General features: G+C 37.4%; 1 protein-coding gene across 4 annotated transcripts in view; it reads right to left on the bottom strand.

Moving 5' to 3' along the window:
• Positions 1 to 16589, bottom strand: part of LOC112981487 (meiosis-specific coiled-coil domain-containing protein MEIOC-like) — a 39384-nt gene that overhangs the window by 13381 nt on the left and 9414 nt on the right. For all 4 annotated transcript variants that reach the window (XM_026097153.2, XM_026097169.2, XM_026097160.2 and 1 more), the window contains exons 2-5: positions 16271 to 16402; positions 9610 to 9776; positions 4009 to 4110; positions 140 to 1946 (exon numbers count right to left, since the gene is read on the bottom strand). In XM_026097153.2, coding sequence (XP_025952938.2) covers positions 140 to 1946; positions 4009 to 4110; positions 9610 to 9776; positions 16271 to 16402 — 2208 coding nt within the window. The remainder of the gene's footprint in view (positions 1 to 139; positions 1947 to 4008; positions 4111 to 9609; positions 9777 to 16270; positions 16403 to 16589) is intronic.

Here is a 16589-nt window from a genome sequence, read left to right as displayed (position 1 = left end):
GGTGTTTCAAATATTTAAAACCAATTTAATGCAACAATACGATTTTCTTCTTCTCAAAAAGGAGTGACAGGCCATAATATCTGCTCTCTATAACTGCTTCTTGCAATCACCACCTTAGACAGAAAATTATCAGTTATACCTTCTTTCTTTCTTTCTCCAAAGCTCTCCACTGCTCATAACACTCCTCCAGTCGAGTATGAAGCTCATTAGCAGGTCCACTACGATTTCTTGGAGGTCTATACTTGTTAAATGGTGTTGGAAAGGCAAAGTATGGTGCAGTTATTTCCCCACAAAACAGATCACTGATGAAGGGATTCAAGTGATTAAAATCATCATAATGAAAAAGGTCAACCAGGTCTGAGAATGGAAATGGTGAAGGAGGAAAATTGAAATTATTGGCTGATGAAAACAGATGGTGATTAAATGGAGGAAAGTTGGGATTTTGCTTAAAATCAGACATTAATGGGAAAGAAGGAAGAAAAGAAGGACTGATGAAATCTGACATGCTACCACCATTTTGTTCTTGCTTTTTTCGGAACACATTGAACGGCTGACGATTTTGGGCTGTATACCCAAAATGAGGAATCCAGTTCCTTCTGCCTCTTCTATCATCTTTATTACTGTTCTCCTGGGTTTGCTTTTTTTGAAATCTATGGTACTTTTCAGAGCCTTCACTTACAGAATTCTGCTGTGTTAACCAGTCAGAGGAAAAATTAATGGGAAATTTACGGTATTGCCCCTTCTTATTAGTCAAGGAATCATGCTGTGAGCGTCCAATGGGCTTCATTTGTTTATGATTTTCTGAGATGAAATTAGAAACTCCCAAATTATTAGAAACACCATTTGATACTTGTAACCTTCCATCTTTCCTTGAAGAGAGGACAGGTGAGATCTGTGAGTAGTAAGAGGACTGTGTTATAGACTGATGGGTAGGAGAGCCACCAGACATGGTTGAAACCCCTGAAGATGATTGCGGGCTTGTTATAACTTGTTTTCTGTAAGTGATATCTGATGCAGCTGTGGGACTTGCAGTTTTCCCATCCAGCCATGAATGCCCATGGTATGATGAGTAACTCCCATTTTGTACAACGTTTTTTACAGATGAATCATATTCAGAAATTTTACGAGAGCATTCTTTAGGATTAATATGGATCTTACATTCATTATTATTAAAAGCATCCCCCAAAGTAAAGGTATTATGACCATTCTGCACATGAGTTTCCTGTGGTTTTCTGTTTGCTCCTCCAGAAAAATGGTTTTCTTTAGCTGGTTGATTGAAAAAATACAGCGATGGATGAACAGATGAATGTGATTTATGAGTAGCTGTAAAGTTTTCATATCTTTTAGAAAACAAGTGGTTGTCCTGGGATACGTTATCCCAAGAGTCATCAACAGGTTGGTTAGACAGCTCAGGGGAGTACTTTGTTTGTTCTTGTGCATCATTTTTCATAATGTTGCCTCTTGATCTTTCAGTTTTCCAATACTCTTTCTGAAAGTTAGTGCCTTCTTTAATTCTGTTTTGAGAAGAAAAGGTGCTAAAATTGGAACTGATTTTTTCATAGTCTCTGTTTAACCTCATAAGGTCATAATTGCACACATGCTGATTATAGTCCACATTCTGAAAAGAAAACCCTTCTTGCTGAATTACAGTATTATTTTGGAAAGAGGAATTTTCAGGGTAACTGTTCTTCAGGATATTATCAGGCTGAGTACAAGAGTCAGAGGGAGAAAGCCAAGACTCTATGAGATGAAGATCTTCAAACCCTCTGTGTAACACCTCCACATCATGTGCCTTCTGCAAGTGTTCTTGATAGCAGTTCTGCGTGCCAATCAGGTTTGAAAAATCCTTACTTTCAACAGAGTGCTTAGGCGAAAGCCCTGAGAATTCACCACTGTTTCCAAGATCAGGTGCCCACATAGGTGGAAATAATCTTGAAAGAGAATTCCTGTAACAAAATTAAACAAACCTTCAGGAATCACTGAACACATTTCTTACACTGCAACAGTTCATGTTTCAGTGTTATATTTCCCCTCTAAATATTTAAACCCCTGTTACATCTCTGGCTTACCATACACAGCTCTGTTACAAAATTTAACAGGAAAAAATTCCTGCTGCAGTGAGTAAACACTATATGAAATCTGACTGCCGGTGCTGTTCTCTCATATCAATCATTTTGTCTATCACAATTTTAGGCTCTCTCTTACACTTTCACGTGCTGAAGTGTTACAATACTACAGCTTCTTATTTCTACCTGAAATTTGTGAAATACATTTATTGTTTTATTCTTCTATCATTTTTCCAAAGACACGTGAACTTATGCCACATTTAACGCAAAATTTCAGTGTATCCTTTAAAAAAAAATTCAGCCATATACTACTTTTATAAAAGTAGTGCCAGGCTCTGTAATGCTTGCTACATCTTACTACTTATTGAGGGGAAAAAATAAAAGAAAAAATAAAAGAAAAACAACAGAAATGTGAGGGGTTTTTTTCCATCAGTTGCAAAATGCGTACCATCTGATTTGCTTTCCAACAGTATTTATAAGCTACCAAATAATTATATTATTCCTGGGATCCCCCTAACATTCACCTGCATGTCCACCAGGGTTCAAATGAGAGAAATGAGAATTAAAAAAGAACAATAGTCTAATATATCACTTTCACTACCTTCTACTTTAATTATGTTGAAATTATAGGTTTAACAAAAATTATCAAAATCCCTGCAATTTGATTGATCTTCAAGAACCTGTTTTTTTTCATATGAAGGGGGAATAACTAAACATCCTTGTGAAGTTTTCCTTTCCATACATCTTGGGACAAGTTGACTGAAACTCAATCAAGAGGATATTGAGTTTACCATCCGGTATCACAGATTCCTGAAATCCACAAGCAAGCATAATTTTGCAGACACTTATTCCTTACGTTTTATATCTTTCAATTCAAAACAATCAAACCAAAACTTTAGTATTAAGAGACAAATAATTCTTCCACACTTCCTATACAAATTGTTTTCAGTTCCAAATCATAGACTTTCTTGATGTTATGAGTATTACACTTCTCTTCACCAAAGAGGCACCAAAATTCAAGATGACAATATAATAACAGTATATGCCAACATACAGACACTGCCACATTACCTTCCGCTAAAAAAAAAAAAAAAAAAAAAAAAAAAAAAAAAGAGAAGTGCCATGTACATTTTCCACTAAATGAAATCATTTTCGCATTAAAAAACAGAATTTCTGCTATGTTCAGATTGCTAGAAAGTAACTTGCATAGTGCCCCCTATCAAATTTCAAAAATATTGCATAAATTCAAATTGGGAAGGCAAGAAAACAAGTCAATTCATTTTACACTACACAAAGCATGTGAAGCTACCTGATCCTTGCCCTGACCAGGTTTAGAAGCTAAAAAGGTAGGAGACACAGACATGTTTATCAATATGAATAGTTTGGTTTTGATTATATTCTCAAGTTTTAAGATATATATTTTATTTCCATGTTTAATAACCTTATGAAAAGGGCGGCTGAAACATCACAAACATAAAACCCTTCCTCTCTCTTTTGGGGGCAAAAATCATAATCTACAAGCTATTACACAAAACGCTGTTGCGAGCCAATGGCTTGCTACCCAACGTGATAATAGCTACAATGATCAAACCATATCAGCTCCAGGACTGTTTATAATATTTGTATTCAAGACTGCAGAGCTTATTTGTATTCATTATTTCAGGTTCAACTGTATTCATAGTTAACTCTCCATTGTTTATTTTAAAAGGAGATTTTTTTTAAATGCTGTAGACTCATGGAAGACTATAAAAATTGTGTTTCTAACAGTTTATTTCAACTGCTAGAAAAAAAAAACACTACCATTTTAAGGGAATTTAAGCGATAAAAATAAGTCCTTTGTCACTCAATTCCAAGATATCATGCAAAATGCATATCTGGTAACGAAAGGATGTAATAAAAAAAAGTGACAGGCAACATATAAGATCTTTCCAAATAAACTTACCAATCTGTAACTGGTTCTGGCTTGTTTGGCTCCTCTAAAATGCTTGTCACCAGCCCAAACATATCGGGGCCATTACCAGAATACGAAAGATTTATCTGTGCCCTGAAAAAATAAAACACCTAGATAAATAAGAGTTTACAAAACAGGCAGAAGTAGTATAACATGAATTTAGCCTTAATTTATTGTAGCAGTATTTCTTAAAAATGCTCTGCATTTAACATATTTGCACTACCCATACACTGAAAGCTCTTCCTGCATTCGTGAATTCTATAGCCTGAAACAGGCAGAAAAATAATTTTCCTTTACCATTTCCTATTTTCCTACCTTCTTGCTTTACTGGAGATGTCTTGAGCTATTCTGTGAAGATATGGGAACAACACAAGATTCTGCTCTCTTTCCAATAAACTTTATTTGAACTATTAATATTACACAGGTATGACATTTTTATCTTTTCTGTCTCCTTATAGGATAAATAAGATCAATCTTCTCTAAACCCTGAAGATTCTAATTTATTCAATTTTGATATTGAAGATTATTTTAACTTTAAAAATATTATCTTATTTAAATATACTTAAAGATATTAAGATTAATTGAATCACTTTTAAACCTCCTTTTTTGAAAGCAGTTGGTCAAGACTTCATTAAATATTTTGGATAAACTCTAAAGGTGTTCAACCATCACTTTTCTTACACAATCCCAACTTTTGTCTTTTATTTCAGTTTCAAAATGAGATGTTTATAGAGCTGTTTACAATGAAATGTAGAACTGTGAACTGGTATTGGATAATTAGACCTCTTCTGTATCTTTCCCAGACAGAACTCTTGGTTTTTATGAACAAGGCCTATTTAGCTCGGTTTTGGTGTGCAACTAACTGGAGATCACAGGTGGAAGTTGTATATAGACGAAGATTATCAGTAAGTAAGGAAAAGTAATCAGAGTCAATTGACAAAGTGGTATGGAAACAAAAAAATAAACAAACTGCTGACCATTTTAGAACTGTGGACAGGACAGTTGCAGGAAGCTGGATGCACTGCAGAATTAAACATTCCTTGGAAAGAATGAGTACGGGCTAGCATTAAGCCTAAAGTTGCCCAAACAAACTTTAGAGATCTGGCAGAAGTTAGATGAGACTTTCATACTGGACACGCACAGAAGCACTACAACACAATTCAAGGCAAGAGAATCTGCAGCCTTAATGAATCCTTTTTTTCTTAAATCAGTCAGTTGTTCAAACCCAGAACTAGAAACACCCCCTTGTGTCTCCTGCAAGTACTTTTCACTACCAGCAATCTGAAAATTCTTGGTACTGTAACATGTCAAGGAACCATCTTATACTTCTAAAAATCCTGATCCATCCTGATCCATACTTCCCCTGAACCACACCGGCACATGTATGAAAGAAGGCAATTATGTCTTCTGGCTTCAAAATATAATACCTTCTACCAAAAGTTGGATAATTCATATTAAAGTCACAATCCCAGTCTTAAAGGCATTCAATTTTCTCAAGACCAAGGCAAGCAGCTATTATCCTTTCTAATTTCATACCAGAAAATACTTGCTGTAAAATCCCTTGATTTTGCAACATCAAGAGGTCAAATCTCTGTCTCCCAGTGTCATAAGACAGCCTACTTTCTATAAAGGCACAGCAACATGAAAAGAATCCATGAAAATAAACAGCACATGGGAGAAGCCAGAATCATAGAAGGGTTGAGGTTGGAAGGGACCTCTGGAGATCATCTAGTCCAGCCCCCCCCGTTCAGTTCAAGCAGGGTCACCTAGAGCATGATGCCCAGGATTGTGTCCAGATGTTTTCTGAATAGTTCCAAGGAAGGAGACTCCACAACCTCTCTGGGCAACCTGTGACAGTGCTCAGTCACCCTCACAGGAAAGAAGTTTTTCTTCATGCTCAGACGGAGCTTCCTGTGTTTCAGTTTGTGCCCATTGCCTCTCATCCTATCCCTGGGCACCACTGCGAAGAGTCTGGCCCCATCCTCTTGACACCTTCTCTTCAGATACTTGTACACACTGATAAGATCCCTTCTCAGCCTTCTCTTCTCCAGGCTGAAGAGTCCCAGCTCTCTCAGCCTTTCCTCAGATGAGAGCTGCTCCAGTCTCTTCATCATCTTAGTAGCCCTCCACTGGACTCGCTCCAGCAGGTCCATGTCTCTCTTCTCCTGGGGAACCCAGCACTGGACACATCACTCCAGATGTGGCCTCACCAGGGCTGAGTAGAGGGGCAGGATCACCTCCCTCGACCTGCTGGCAATGCTCTTCCTAATGCAGCCAGGATACCATTGGCCTTGGCCACAAGGGCACATCACTGGCTCATGGAAAAACATAAAATAAAATTGCCTGCAACTACACCAAACAGAGTAAGAACATCCAGCCTGACACAGAGTTTGTGGCAGTGAGCAAGTTTGTCCCTGAAAACAGAGAAAGAGCAAGAGAGAGGACACAAGAACTAAGAACTACAGCTCCTCAGCAAAACTTCCGAGGGACTGACAGGGGGAGCAGGGCTGTAGAAGATGAGTGAAAGAACAACAGGCAAATAGAAATAGTACCTTTGGCACATCCTTGTGCTGTTCTGGCTGTTGTGATTAACTCCAGAATTGAAACTTGGGACATGTCCATAATCTTTAAGGATAGAAATTAAAATGGAACTATCTTCTTTTTCAGAGATACTACATTTGAGAATATGCCTGAATTCTTCAAAGCTGTAAATAACTTCATCCAACCAAGGGCTGACTAAGGATGCATTTCCAAAGGGACATTCCTCAAGGGAAGTTGGTGGCACAAGAATACTGGTCTAACAAAAGGCCTATGCATAGAAAAAGGCATTGAGAGTCCTTGAGTTTATTGTGTGAAATAATTTCAGCGGTGAAATAAGTGAGAATTAAAAGGACAAAAGCACGAGCAAACTTACACTGCAAAGAAATATCCAGTGATGGACTAGTCACTCTCATCAAGCAGTTTATAGAGGAACTAAAATGATATGGCTGTACTACACTTACTACAGTTAGGCACGAAGCACTCTACAATACTATAAGCAAAAATAACCTAGTAACTGCAAGGAATACTGCATATCTACATTCTCAGCATGAGTGTACACATGGATTATCATTAACAGACAAGTAACATTTGAACCACTTTTATTCAGCTACCTTATATTTGCTATCTGAGAATAATCTAGAGGCTGCTTTTAAGAAGAGATTGTATATTTTATTAGTAGCCTGCCACTTTGAGATTAAGCTTAGCACTTATAGATACTAATAAAGATATATGATCTTTTATACAAAATAAATTTCAAAATAAACATCTCTGCAACACTCTTCCTGATGAAGACTAGCAAAAAACCCAGTATTTAGCTTCTTCACAATGCATGCATCTTTCTTAACTGTTCCCTTTCAGCTCTTGTGAACCAGTGGACTCTCCTTTCTCAGCACCTCAAACTTCCTCTTTCTTATTGGGTAATTGAAAAAAAAAAAAAAGAATACAATGAGATTGACATTAGAAATGTTAATAAAGTCATCATAGGTATCAAGTGGCAAGAACTATTGTGTCAAGCAGCATCAACCAACCCCCCAAATAAGGCAACATTATACTGCCAGGACTTGACATTAAGTTGGAAAAAAGAGCAGGATGCCTAACAATGAATTATTGTTTATGCATTTCTAAAGCTGGAAGAGTTTTAACATTATTTCAATTACTGTACACAAACCATAAAATGAGCAATATAAGAGAGAGAACACCCAATCACATAAAAGAGAACGCAGCAAATTCTGAACAGTATGAAAGTGACCCCAAGGAGAGAAATAGATAACACACCAACTCAATTAGTTTAGTGGCAAGTAGCTGCAGCAAGAATTTCGTAAGTCTAACTGACTGGGTAACAAAACCAAGAGAACTGCTATACCTAGATCACTCCTAATCTCTGTTTAGTCCACACTTTCATGTCTGATAACAGCCAGTAGCAAACGCCTGGAGAGCAGGACAGAGCAATCCTTCTCCTAGAATACCCTTCAGCTTGATAATCAGCAAGTTAGAAGTTTCTTGAGCCACACAATATTCCAAACCTTTGTGTTTAAGTGGTCAATGAACCAACCCTGAATGAATTTGCCTAGTTCCCTTTTGTTATCCCTGCACTTCTGGGACAGTGAAGTAACAAAACATTTACGGATTGTGTGAAAAAGCGTCCTTTTAGTTTAAGCTGCTACCCAATTTTTTTGGTGGGTGCCCCTATTTTTATATTGCAAAATAATCATTTCCTGTTCCTCATAATCATCACATCACGCATGATTTTACAGAAGTCATACCGCTGCATAGCTGTCTCTTTTCAAAGCTGAAGAGTCATTTTATTTATTCTCTACTAACACGGAAGCTTTCAAACCTTTGTCCAGCTTTGTTGCCCTTCTCTACACCTTTAATAGTTCTACTACATTATTAAGACCGGATGATCAGAAATGCTTGCAATAGTCAAGAGATCTCTTGTCAAAGAGACAGACTCTCAAGTCAGAGTAGATTTCTACAATGTAATAAAAATGTTTCTGGTTTTGTCTTTATTTCTTAATAAGCCTCAAGACCTTATTTGCCCTTCTGGCAAATACTACGCATGGAGATGAACTTTCCAAAGATCTATCATGGAGGACTCCACAAAAAGTCCAAGGGAAGGCTGAAAAGAGAAAATAACCTGACTCTTAAGGTTGGGAATCCAGGTAAAATGAAGACCAAAAAGTCCATTACAATTTAAAGAGAGTAGCCAAAGTGATCCTTCTCTCTTTAGGGAGCATTCCAAGGTTGCCCATTTTAACTACAGGGAAAATATAGTTTTTAATCTCAGAAATGAATGTTGATCTTTTCCACCAAAAAGTTTGTTTATTGGACTACATAAATCACTTATTGAACTAGCTATTTTTAGTTGACAAACAAGTTCACTCACATATTTGTAATGCATGATTCAAGTAACAAAGACCCTTTGCATTCTTCAAGCTTCTGAAAATACAGAGCTTTCTGAATATAAAAATCACACTTGAGGGCATTATGTCAAACGCATGATATTATGTATACAGCTACTCTTGAAAATGCATCAGCTTCCTATATTTATGCTGTCAGTGGCAAAGGGCTATCCCCTCACATCTGTCCTGTGTCTAACACACTCTTCCTTATTGATGTTCCAGGAAATACTCCATGTCATCAAGCAGGATCAAAATGATCTACAGTACTGAGAGGTGGGAGGTAGGGAAGACGACAGGTCTTTTTAAAGCAGTTTTCAATTACATAGGACAGGTTCCCATTTCTTTCCTTAAAAGTAATATTTTTTTTAATCAATTTTTAAAATGTATGTATGTATATAAATGTATGTATATAAACATTTTAAAATTTTATACAAATATACATATATAATATATAAACCCTCACAAACCTCCTACCATTTTTCACAAACTCTATAATAAATATTATAGAATAAAGAATTTATAGAGTTTCTAGCAAAGTAGTTATCTCATGACTTCTTCCTAAAGAGACCTGGAATCCCACTTGTGCTGCCCAGTAACAATTCCAGTTTTCTAGAATATCACCATAAGATTATACCAAGAAGGTCCATACCTTTTTTTTGTGCAGTCTTGAAAAGAAGTTTTTGCGCTGGTATCATCTCCACATGCAGCCCAGTCACTATATAAACGTGAAGATTCTAGTGGGGGTGGTGTATTAGTAATCGTTCCTAATAACGGTGAGAATAACTGAGTGTCCATTTTTTGTTTCTTGCTATTTACCTATGTTGAAAAGAGAAGGAAAAAAAACTTTAAATGTTAGATTTTCTACAAACAAGCAGCAAAGACAACATCAAAGTACAACCTTCCTTTTATATCTTGATCTAAATGATTTCTCAGGAAAATTAAATGTATATCAATTAAGCAGGCACTACACAAGGATACAATCTAAAATTTGCTCTCTTCTTTCGCCTAAGAAATGTATGCATCTGCTTAAAAAAAATTACTTACTATAAAATTACAGGAATTCTCTACAGATTTCACAGTTTAGGTGTTTGTGTCTCAAACTCACAAGCTCAGAATCTTCCAGCCTATATCACTGAAAATGGATGTGTGACGAGCATACACATCTCTTCTGAGAAAACAAAGAGCAGAGCAATTATCCCTGTTATATCCCTGAACACACAATGTATTGCTGCAAAGAGCTCAATGTAAGCAGGGAAGAACATCTGTTTGCGAATTCCACGGCGCAGAATTGACTTAAGAAAAGTAAACTCTCTTCTCACTTTACGTTTTGGTTCAGAAAAGCTATTAGAGTTAAATGGCTGACAACCACCATTCAGAGAACGAGCAATAGGAGACCTAAGTAACAATGAAGGACTGTACCTAATTAGGTATCTGAACCAGGAGCTGCCTAAACAGCAGCTGTGATTTATAAAGGTTTAGGCAGAATCAGAAACACAGAACAATTTAGGCCGGAAGGAACCTCTTCGGTGCCCTGGGGTCATCTAGGCTAATTCCCTACTCAGAGCAGATCCGATCAGACCAAGTTACTCAAGATTTTGCCAAGCTGAATTCTGAGTACCTCCAAGGATGGAGATCCCACCACCTTCTCCGGGCAACTTGTTCAAATAGCTGACCACTGTCCTATTAAAAATAAATAAATTATATATATTTTACTTATATATACATTGCTGCCTTAGCAAGAGTAACCAGTGGGGCGAGGGCAGTGAACAAAGGTATTAAACAGTACTGGCCCCAGCAGTTATTCCCAAGGGATGCCGCCAGCAACTGGCTGTCAGCTGGCCTTTTCTACCGCTGATCACAACCCATTTAGCTTGACAGTCCAGCCAGTTTTCCATCCACCTTATCTTCCACATCTCTGCAATGTGGCTACAAAGACAGTATAGGAGCCAGTGTCAAAGCCAATTCATATAGAGCAGTCCTACAAGTACACCACTTGTGCCTTGGTTCTTAGACCATCCCTAAACAGAGTATCTTAATAGTTATTTCAAACTATTTTCAACAGCTTCTGGATAGTAAAGGTCTAAGCAATCGATCAACATGAAAAAAAATGGAGTTGACTGATGAGGCACTTTGTTTTAGTGGCAAAAGGACAGAATTTCAAAGAAAACAAGTCTGGACTCCACAGAATGTCACATGGCTTGGGGTAAGAGACAGAATGACTACTGGAATACACATATGTTGATATATATTCAAATTCAAAAGAACACTTGGTAAGAATTTTGATTGCACATCTGCCTCTACAGAATACCATACTGGGGGAATGGAAGAAGTCTGCATACCATCCATTTTGAACCAGGACAACAGTAGGTAAAAAGAATTGCTCTCCAGGCTCCACTGATAGTATTAACTAGATCACCATTTCATGTAACAGGCATTCAAGCAACTAGCAACACGTAGACAGATAAGTTGAGATGCCTTAAATCTGCTACCTGAATCTCACCCAAACGGTACAAGACACAGACAAGGCCTCTAAGTCAAGCATGCACCTCAGTTACTAACATTCAGAAGCTTTGCTGAAATCCTGCTACCTGGCTGCTGGGGATGGAAATCAAGAGCTTTAAGACCATGACAATTAAAAACAAAATAAAACAAAAAAACAAACCACTTTTGCTACACGAAGTATCAAAGTATATACTGCTTATCGTAAATGCTGCTCCAATAGGTACAAAAAGTGAGACTCCACTTTTTAGCTAGCTAAAAAATATTCTCTCTCATCAGGTCAACCTAGTTTTGGATCGAAGAAATCAAACAATTTGCTAAACCCTTTCTGAATAACTGCAGAGAGACAAGTCATATTGATATGGCCTAAAGTTTAGCTAATTCTGTGAGACTGGTACTTGCTATTGGAGAAATACCTCTGAAGCCTAGAACAAGACAATAGAAAATAGAGGTTTTAGGAGAAATGCTCAGAGTCTGAATGCAGTCTTATGCATCAAGTCTACCTAGGGGTGCTGACAGGTTTTTCAAAAGTTATTTATATCTAAATAACATAAAAGAACAAAAATTCAGTATTGGTCACTCCACTATCTCATGCCCCATCCTTTTAAAAGAGAAAATGTTACGTTAATCTGAACTTTTCTCTCTCCCTATGACCTTTTTCCTCAAAGGTAGAACAATAAAGCCTTGCTTACTACAAATCTTAGACCTGAATTTGGTTTAGTGAAAGCTCTCATAGACCCAAAAGATCTCCCTTCCTCATTCTTGCTCTGAAAGAGTAGTGAAGCAGTATGATGTGGCAAAGGGTTCTCCTACCTTGACCTAGACAGAACAAATCTTTGACACTGCAGGGTACTTTAACAAAAATAAAAATAATTTACTGAAGGTTTATCAGTTTCCATAAACTTGTCTTACACATCCAAACAAATCCCTACCAAATAACATAAATTAAGGTGGTATAACCTTAGAAAGGCTGGACACATATTCTGTAACATTCTATAAGGGCACACTGTCTATATGTGCATCAGTAAACAAAAAGAAAGAAGAATGCCTCATCACACTCTAAAGGCTAAAGAGGCTACAAGGCTCACAGTGCTCATGTGATCAACTAAACTTTTATCCCTTCAGATCAGGAGGGCAGTTTCCAAACTACCTACTCCAAATGGCTCCTCACTTGTGCGAGCTCTTGAACCACGCGCAGTAATTGTTTAGGAAAGCATTAACTGACCAAGGCCAAAATTGTATTAACAATTCAGCAACACTAACAATTGCATGCCTGTGCCTTGATCTTGTTTAGTCTACTGAAAATCAACATATAAATTATGCTCCATGGCTAAAGTATAAAATACTTCTGCATAGCTTAAAAATAGGAGCTGTAACTAATGGATTATCTTTTATTTTCAGCACCATTAGTCACTGCTAATGTGAGTTGTGCAGGACAATGTGACTAAAGCTCAGGAGAGAAGGTACTTCACGTACCCTAGATACAGCCTCATCAGTCAGCACTTCCGAAACGGCAGAGACTCATTCTAGCTAGTTTAAAAAAAAAAAAAAAAAAAAAAAAAAAAGTTCAAAATAACTGAGAAACTCTCATCTGTGCTTTAGAAATGAATTAATAACAAGTTACAGTAAAAAAGAAAAAGAGATAAAATGTTATTCTGTCGCTTACAGTAGTACGTTTTAGTTTTGAAAGTCTTCACTGAATTTCAGATAGAGTGATAACGTAAATAACTGGCTTTACAAAGAAAGGACCTGCCTGCAGAGGAACAGACATGTTTCAGTCAGAACTCTAACTTTAAATGAATGAATGAAACGCTATCTCCAACAAAATCAAACGACAACTCCCACAGTCTTCGGTAGGGCTCTTACTTCACTCTCCCCATGCTGCAAATCATGCAGAGCCTGTATTCTCACTAAACTACCTCTCAAAACAATAACAACAAAAAAAACTTATTACATCTAAAACCCAGGCACATCGCCTTAGCGGAATTTTTTTTTTCAAAGCATAACAAGATATAGCTCTGGTTCATTCTTGTAAAATGGAAATGTGAATGTGCTAAATTCTCTCCCTGCAAACATACCTGACCGTGTGTGCACACGCGCGTGTGTGTGTAATTTTTCTTTTTTTTTTTTTGAGACACCTACCACTGTTATTAAGTCACATCGTATTTTCAAATGCACACAGAGGAGCTCTTAACTTCTGCAGAAAGTTCTTCATAACTGAGGAGTGAACATAAACTCAAGCATTTATCAATAACATTCACTGCTTCCAAAAGCCTCATGCTGCCCACCACATTCAGAAACTCTTCTAAAGTTTCTTTCATTTGGGAATAAGCAAACCAAAAGAACTTTGTCAGTGTAACGGTAACAATACAATTATAAATATATATGAAATTAAACAGTATCGAAGTTATTAGTCATTGATATTATTAAGGTATCTGTGACATGAGTCTTGCCCCCCACAGCACAAACCATTCCTAACCCAAAGCTGGCTCACTTTTTGCTACCGTCTCCTTCATGCTGCTTCCTGTTACTATCTGCATGGTCTCACTGCTGCAGCAGCAAGAGCAAAGGACCTCAAGGGAGGCTGCTGTTCCAATATTTTTCTTCCTGCTGTCATCTCATTCCACAATAAAGTGCCAAGCTAGCACAGCTGCCACGTATGCAGTCGGATGAGATCTGCAGATCTCTATAAAGGACTTGATAAAGAGTAATTTGTAATGTGAACAGAAGATCCTGCATGGCAGAGAAATCACAGAATAGCGAGGTTGGAAGGGACATCTAGAGATCATCCAGTCAACCCCCTCCCCTGCTCAAAGCAGGGTCAACTACAGCAAGCTGCTCAGGACCTTGGTCAATCAAGTTTTGGGCATCTCCAAGGATGAACAGGATAGAAGATGCACAGAAATCCCAGGGTGCCTTCCACTACCCTGTGCTACAAATATAGGATAAATTTTCCACAGAGAGGTTTCTGCCTCACCATCACTATTTGGGATCGGCAGCCAGGAGACACACATCTATAATTTCTGAAAATCCTCTGATCCCAAGATTTAACAGCACTGGGAGTAGAGTGAGAGATTCAAGTATTACTCCTCACTACTGGAAATTTTTTGTTTCGCAAGTTCTCTAGCTAAGTGCTGGAAACACAGTTCAAGACTGTAACCTCACATTTTGAGACAGCTATAGCTGCTGACAGACTAGCAAAGGCCCCTCAAGCAGAATGGAAAAGTTTTAGGGACTTTCATAGAGACCACTGCATTATGTAAAAAATCATATGAAAGTCCGCAGTGAAGTTAGGGAGATCTGGAGTATCTTGCTGAACTATAGCATTAGAGGAAGTGGAGTTTAAAAAGATTCCAAGAGGGTGTCGTTATCTTCCTATTTAGAGTCAGGAACAGTCTACAGATGATACAAAGCTGCAGCAATAATATTTAATACTAAAAAAATTCTGTGAAAGAACATATTTTAAGTTAAAATATAACACAATCACAGCTAAGTATCTCTGTTCCACTCCTTACAAATAATTAGAAGAAACTACTTCTATTGCCCTATATACAAGTCTTATCTAACAGAAAGTACTTGATTCCTCCCCCCCCCCAAAAAAAAAACTTTTAGCTAAATTAGTGTAAAAGATCTTTTACACTCACTTATCCTAAAATCACAGGAACTCACAGCTACAGAGTATTGCTCCCAGATACTCCTCATGAATAGCTATCACAACTTATCTGTAACCTGAGTTACAGCACTGCACGGCATTTTTATTTCTACATTGACTATATCCTTTTGCGATTTCTTGGCAAGACAAACATTTCTTGTTTATTTCTTGTTTTTCCTTGTCAAGATAAACTAAACATAAGATAAAGCAGCATTTTGTATTGTCTTTTGACTTGAGACTTCTAATAATTCCTACCTATAGCCACCTTAACCTGCAGCACACTGGAACTGGTTAACCCGTTCAGGATGCACTGCTGTTAACTCTCTGAAGCTGAAACCAGTGAAAATAATAAGAATTCTATAAGCTAATTTCTTGTGTTACCTGGGAAACTAACCAGCGGAAGAAGCAAATGGGTGATGAGGACATATGAAAACTAAACTTAGGGGAGAGAACAGATCAGCTATCAAGATCTCTCTTTATACTACAGACAGAAAAAGAGGTAGATTAGTAGAGACTTGCTTCTATATCCCAAATTCCTAACACCTTAAAAGACTTACTGTAGCAGGAAAGGGGAATGCTCCTTTTCAACACCAAAAGAATCAGGAATATTTTTTCTGAGAAAAAAGAATCAAGCCTGTGAGACCTCACTCAAACAGCAAGGTCAAAATGATATAAAAAAAAATGGGGGGGAAAAAAGAGAGGGGATACTGTACAATTTGGAGATGCTTATTTGGTATATGGGTTCTATAACACTATTACCATCAAGAATACTTACGGACTATTGGAGCATTGCTTTTTTTATTATTATTTGTGGGGTTTTTTTAAAACAGTAACATCTAAATATGTTCATTTCACGTAGCCAAAGAATTTTTATCCAGGTAACTTCTGCCAATTTTTCTTTAGAAAACTTTGTAGCAGCAAACTCACAAATGCTCTTGACAAGAGCCACTCAAAGCCAGACGGAATGGGGACCTGCTGACTTCCATGAATAGAGGATTACTCTCCTATACAAACAGAATAGATATCTCTTCCATCCGTAGTGCAGAATTATCTCCAGATTTTTTACAGGTTGTTACTTTACACATTTAGTTAGAACAAGCAATAGATCATAAAAGTATTTATTTCTGTTTACCTAAGCAAACTCACTTTTTGGACTCACCTGTGGCTTGTAATGACCAAGTGTGGCACTTTGTTTGACCATGTCCTTGTTAGCAGTATACAAGTTCTCTTCTCTGAAGTATGCAGCATTGCCATATGAGCAGCAATTTAGATTCTTAAGCACAGATTTAGCCTATTAAAAAAAAAATAGTTAAACACAAAAAAGCAACAATTACCAGGACTGTCCAAGGCTTACTTATTGTGCATGAAACTCGTTTCTAGCTACCCCTCGTTGCTCCTCCCATCTCCTTTCCACGTCACACCACCCACAGCTATGCCATTACCACCTACATCTTACACATTCACAGAACAGTGACGAT

This window comes from Dromaius novaehollandiae, chromosome 2 (assembly GCF_036370855.1).
Source record: "Dromaius novaehollandiae isolate bDroNov1 chromosome 2, bDroNov1.hap1, whole genome shotgun sequence".
Taxonomy (NCBI): Eukaryota; Metazoa; Chordata; class Aves; order Casuariiformes; family Dromaiidae; genus Dromaius; species Dromaius novaehollandiae.
Note: the sequence above shows the minus strand (reverse complement) of the source record. Positions and strands in the feature narration are given on the sequence as shown.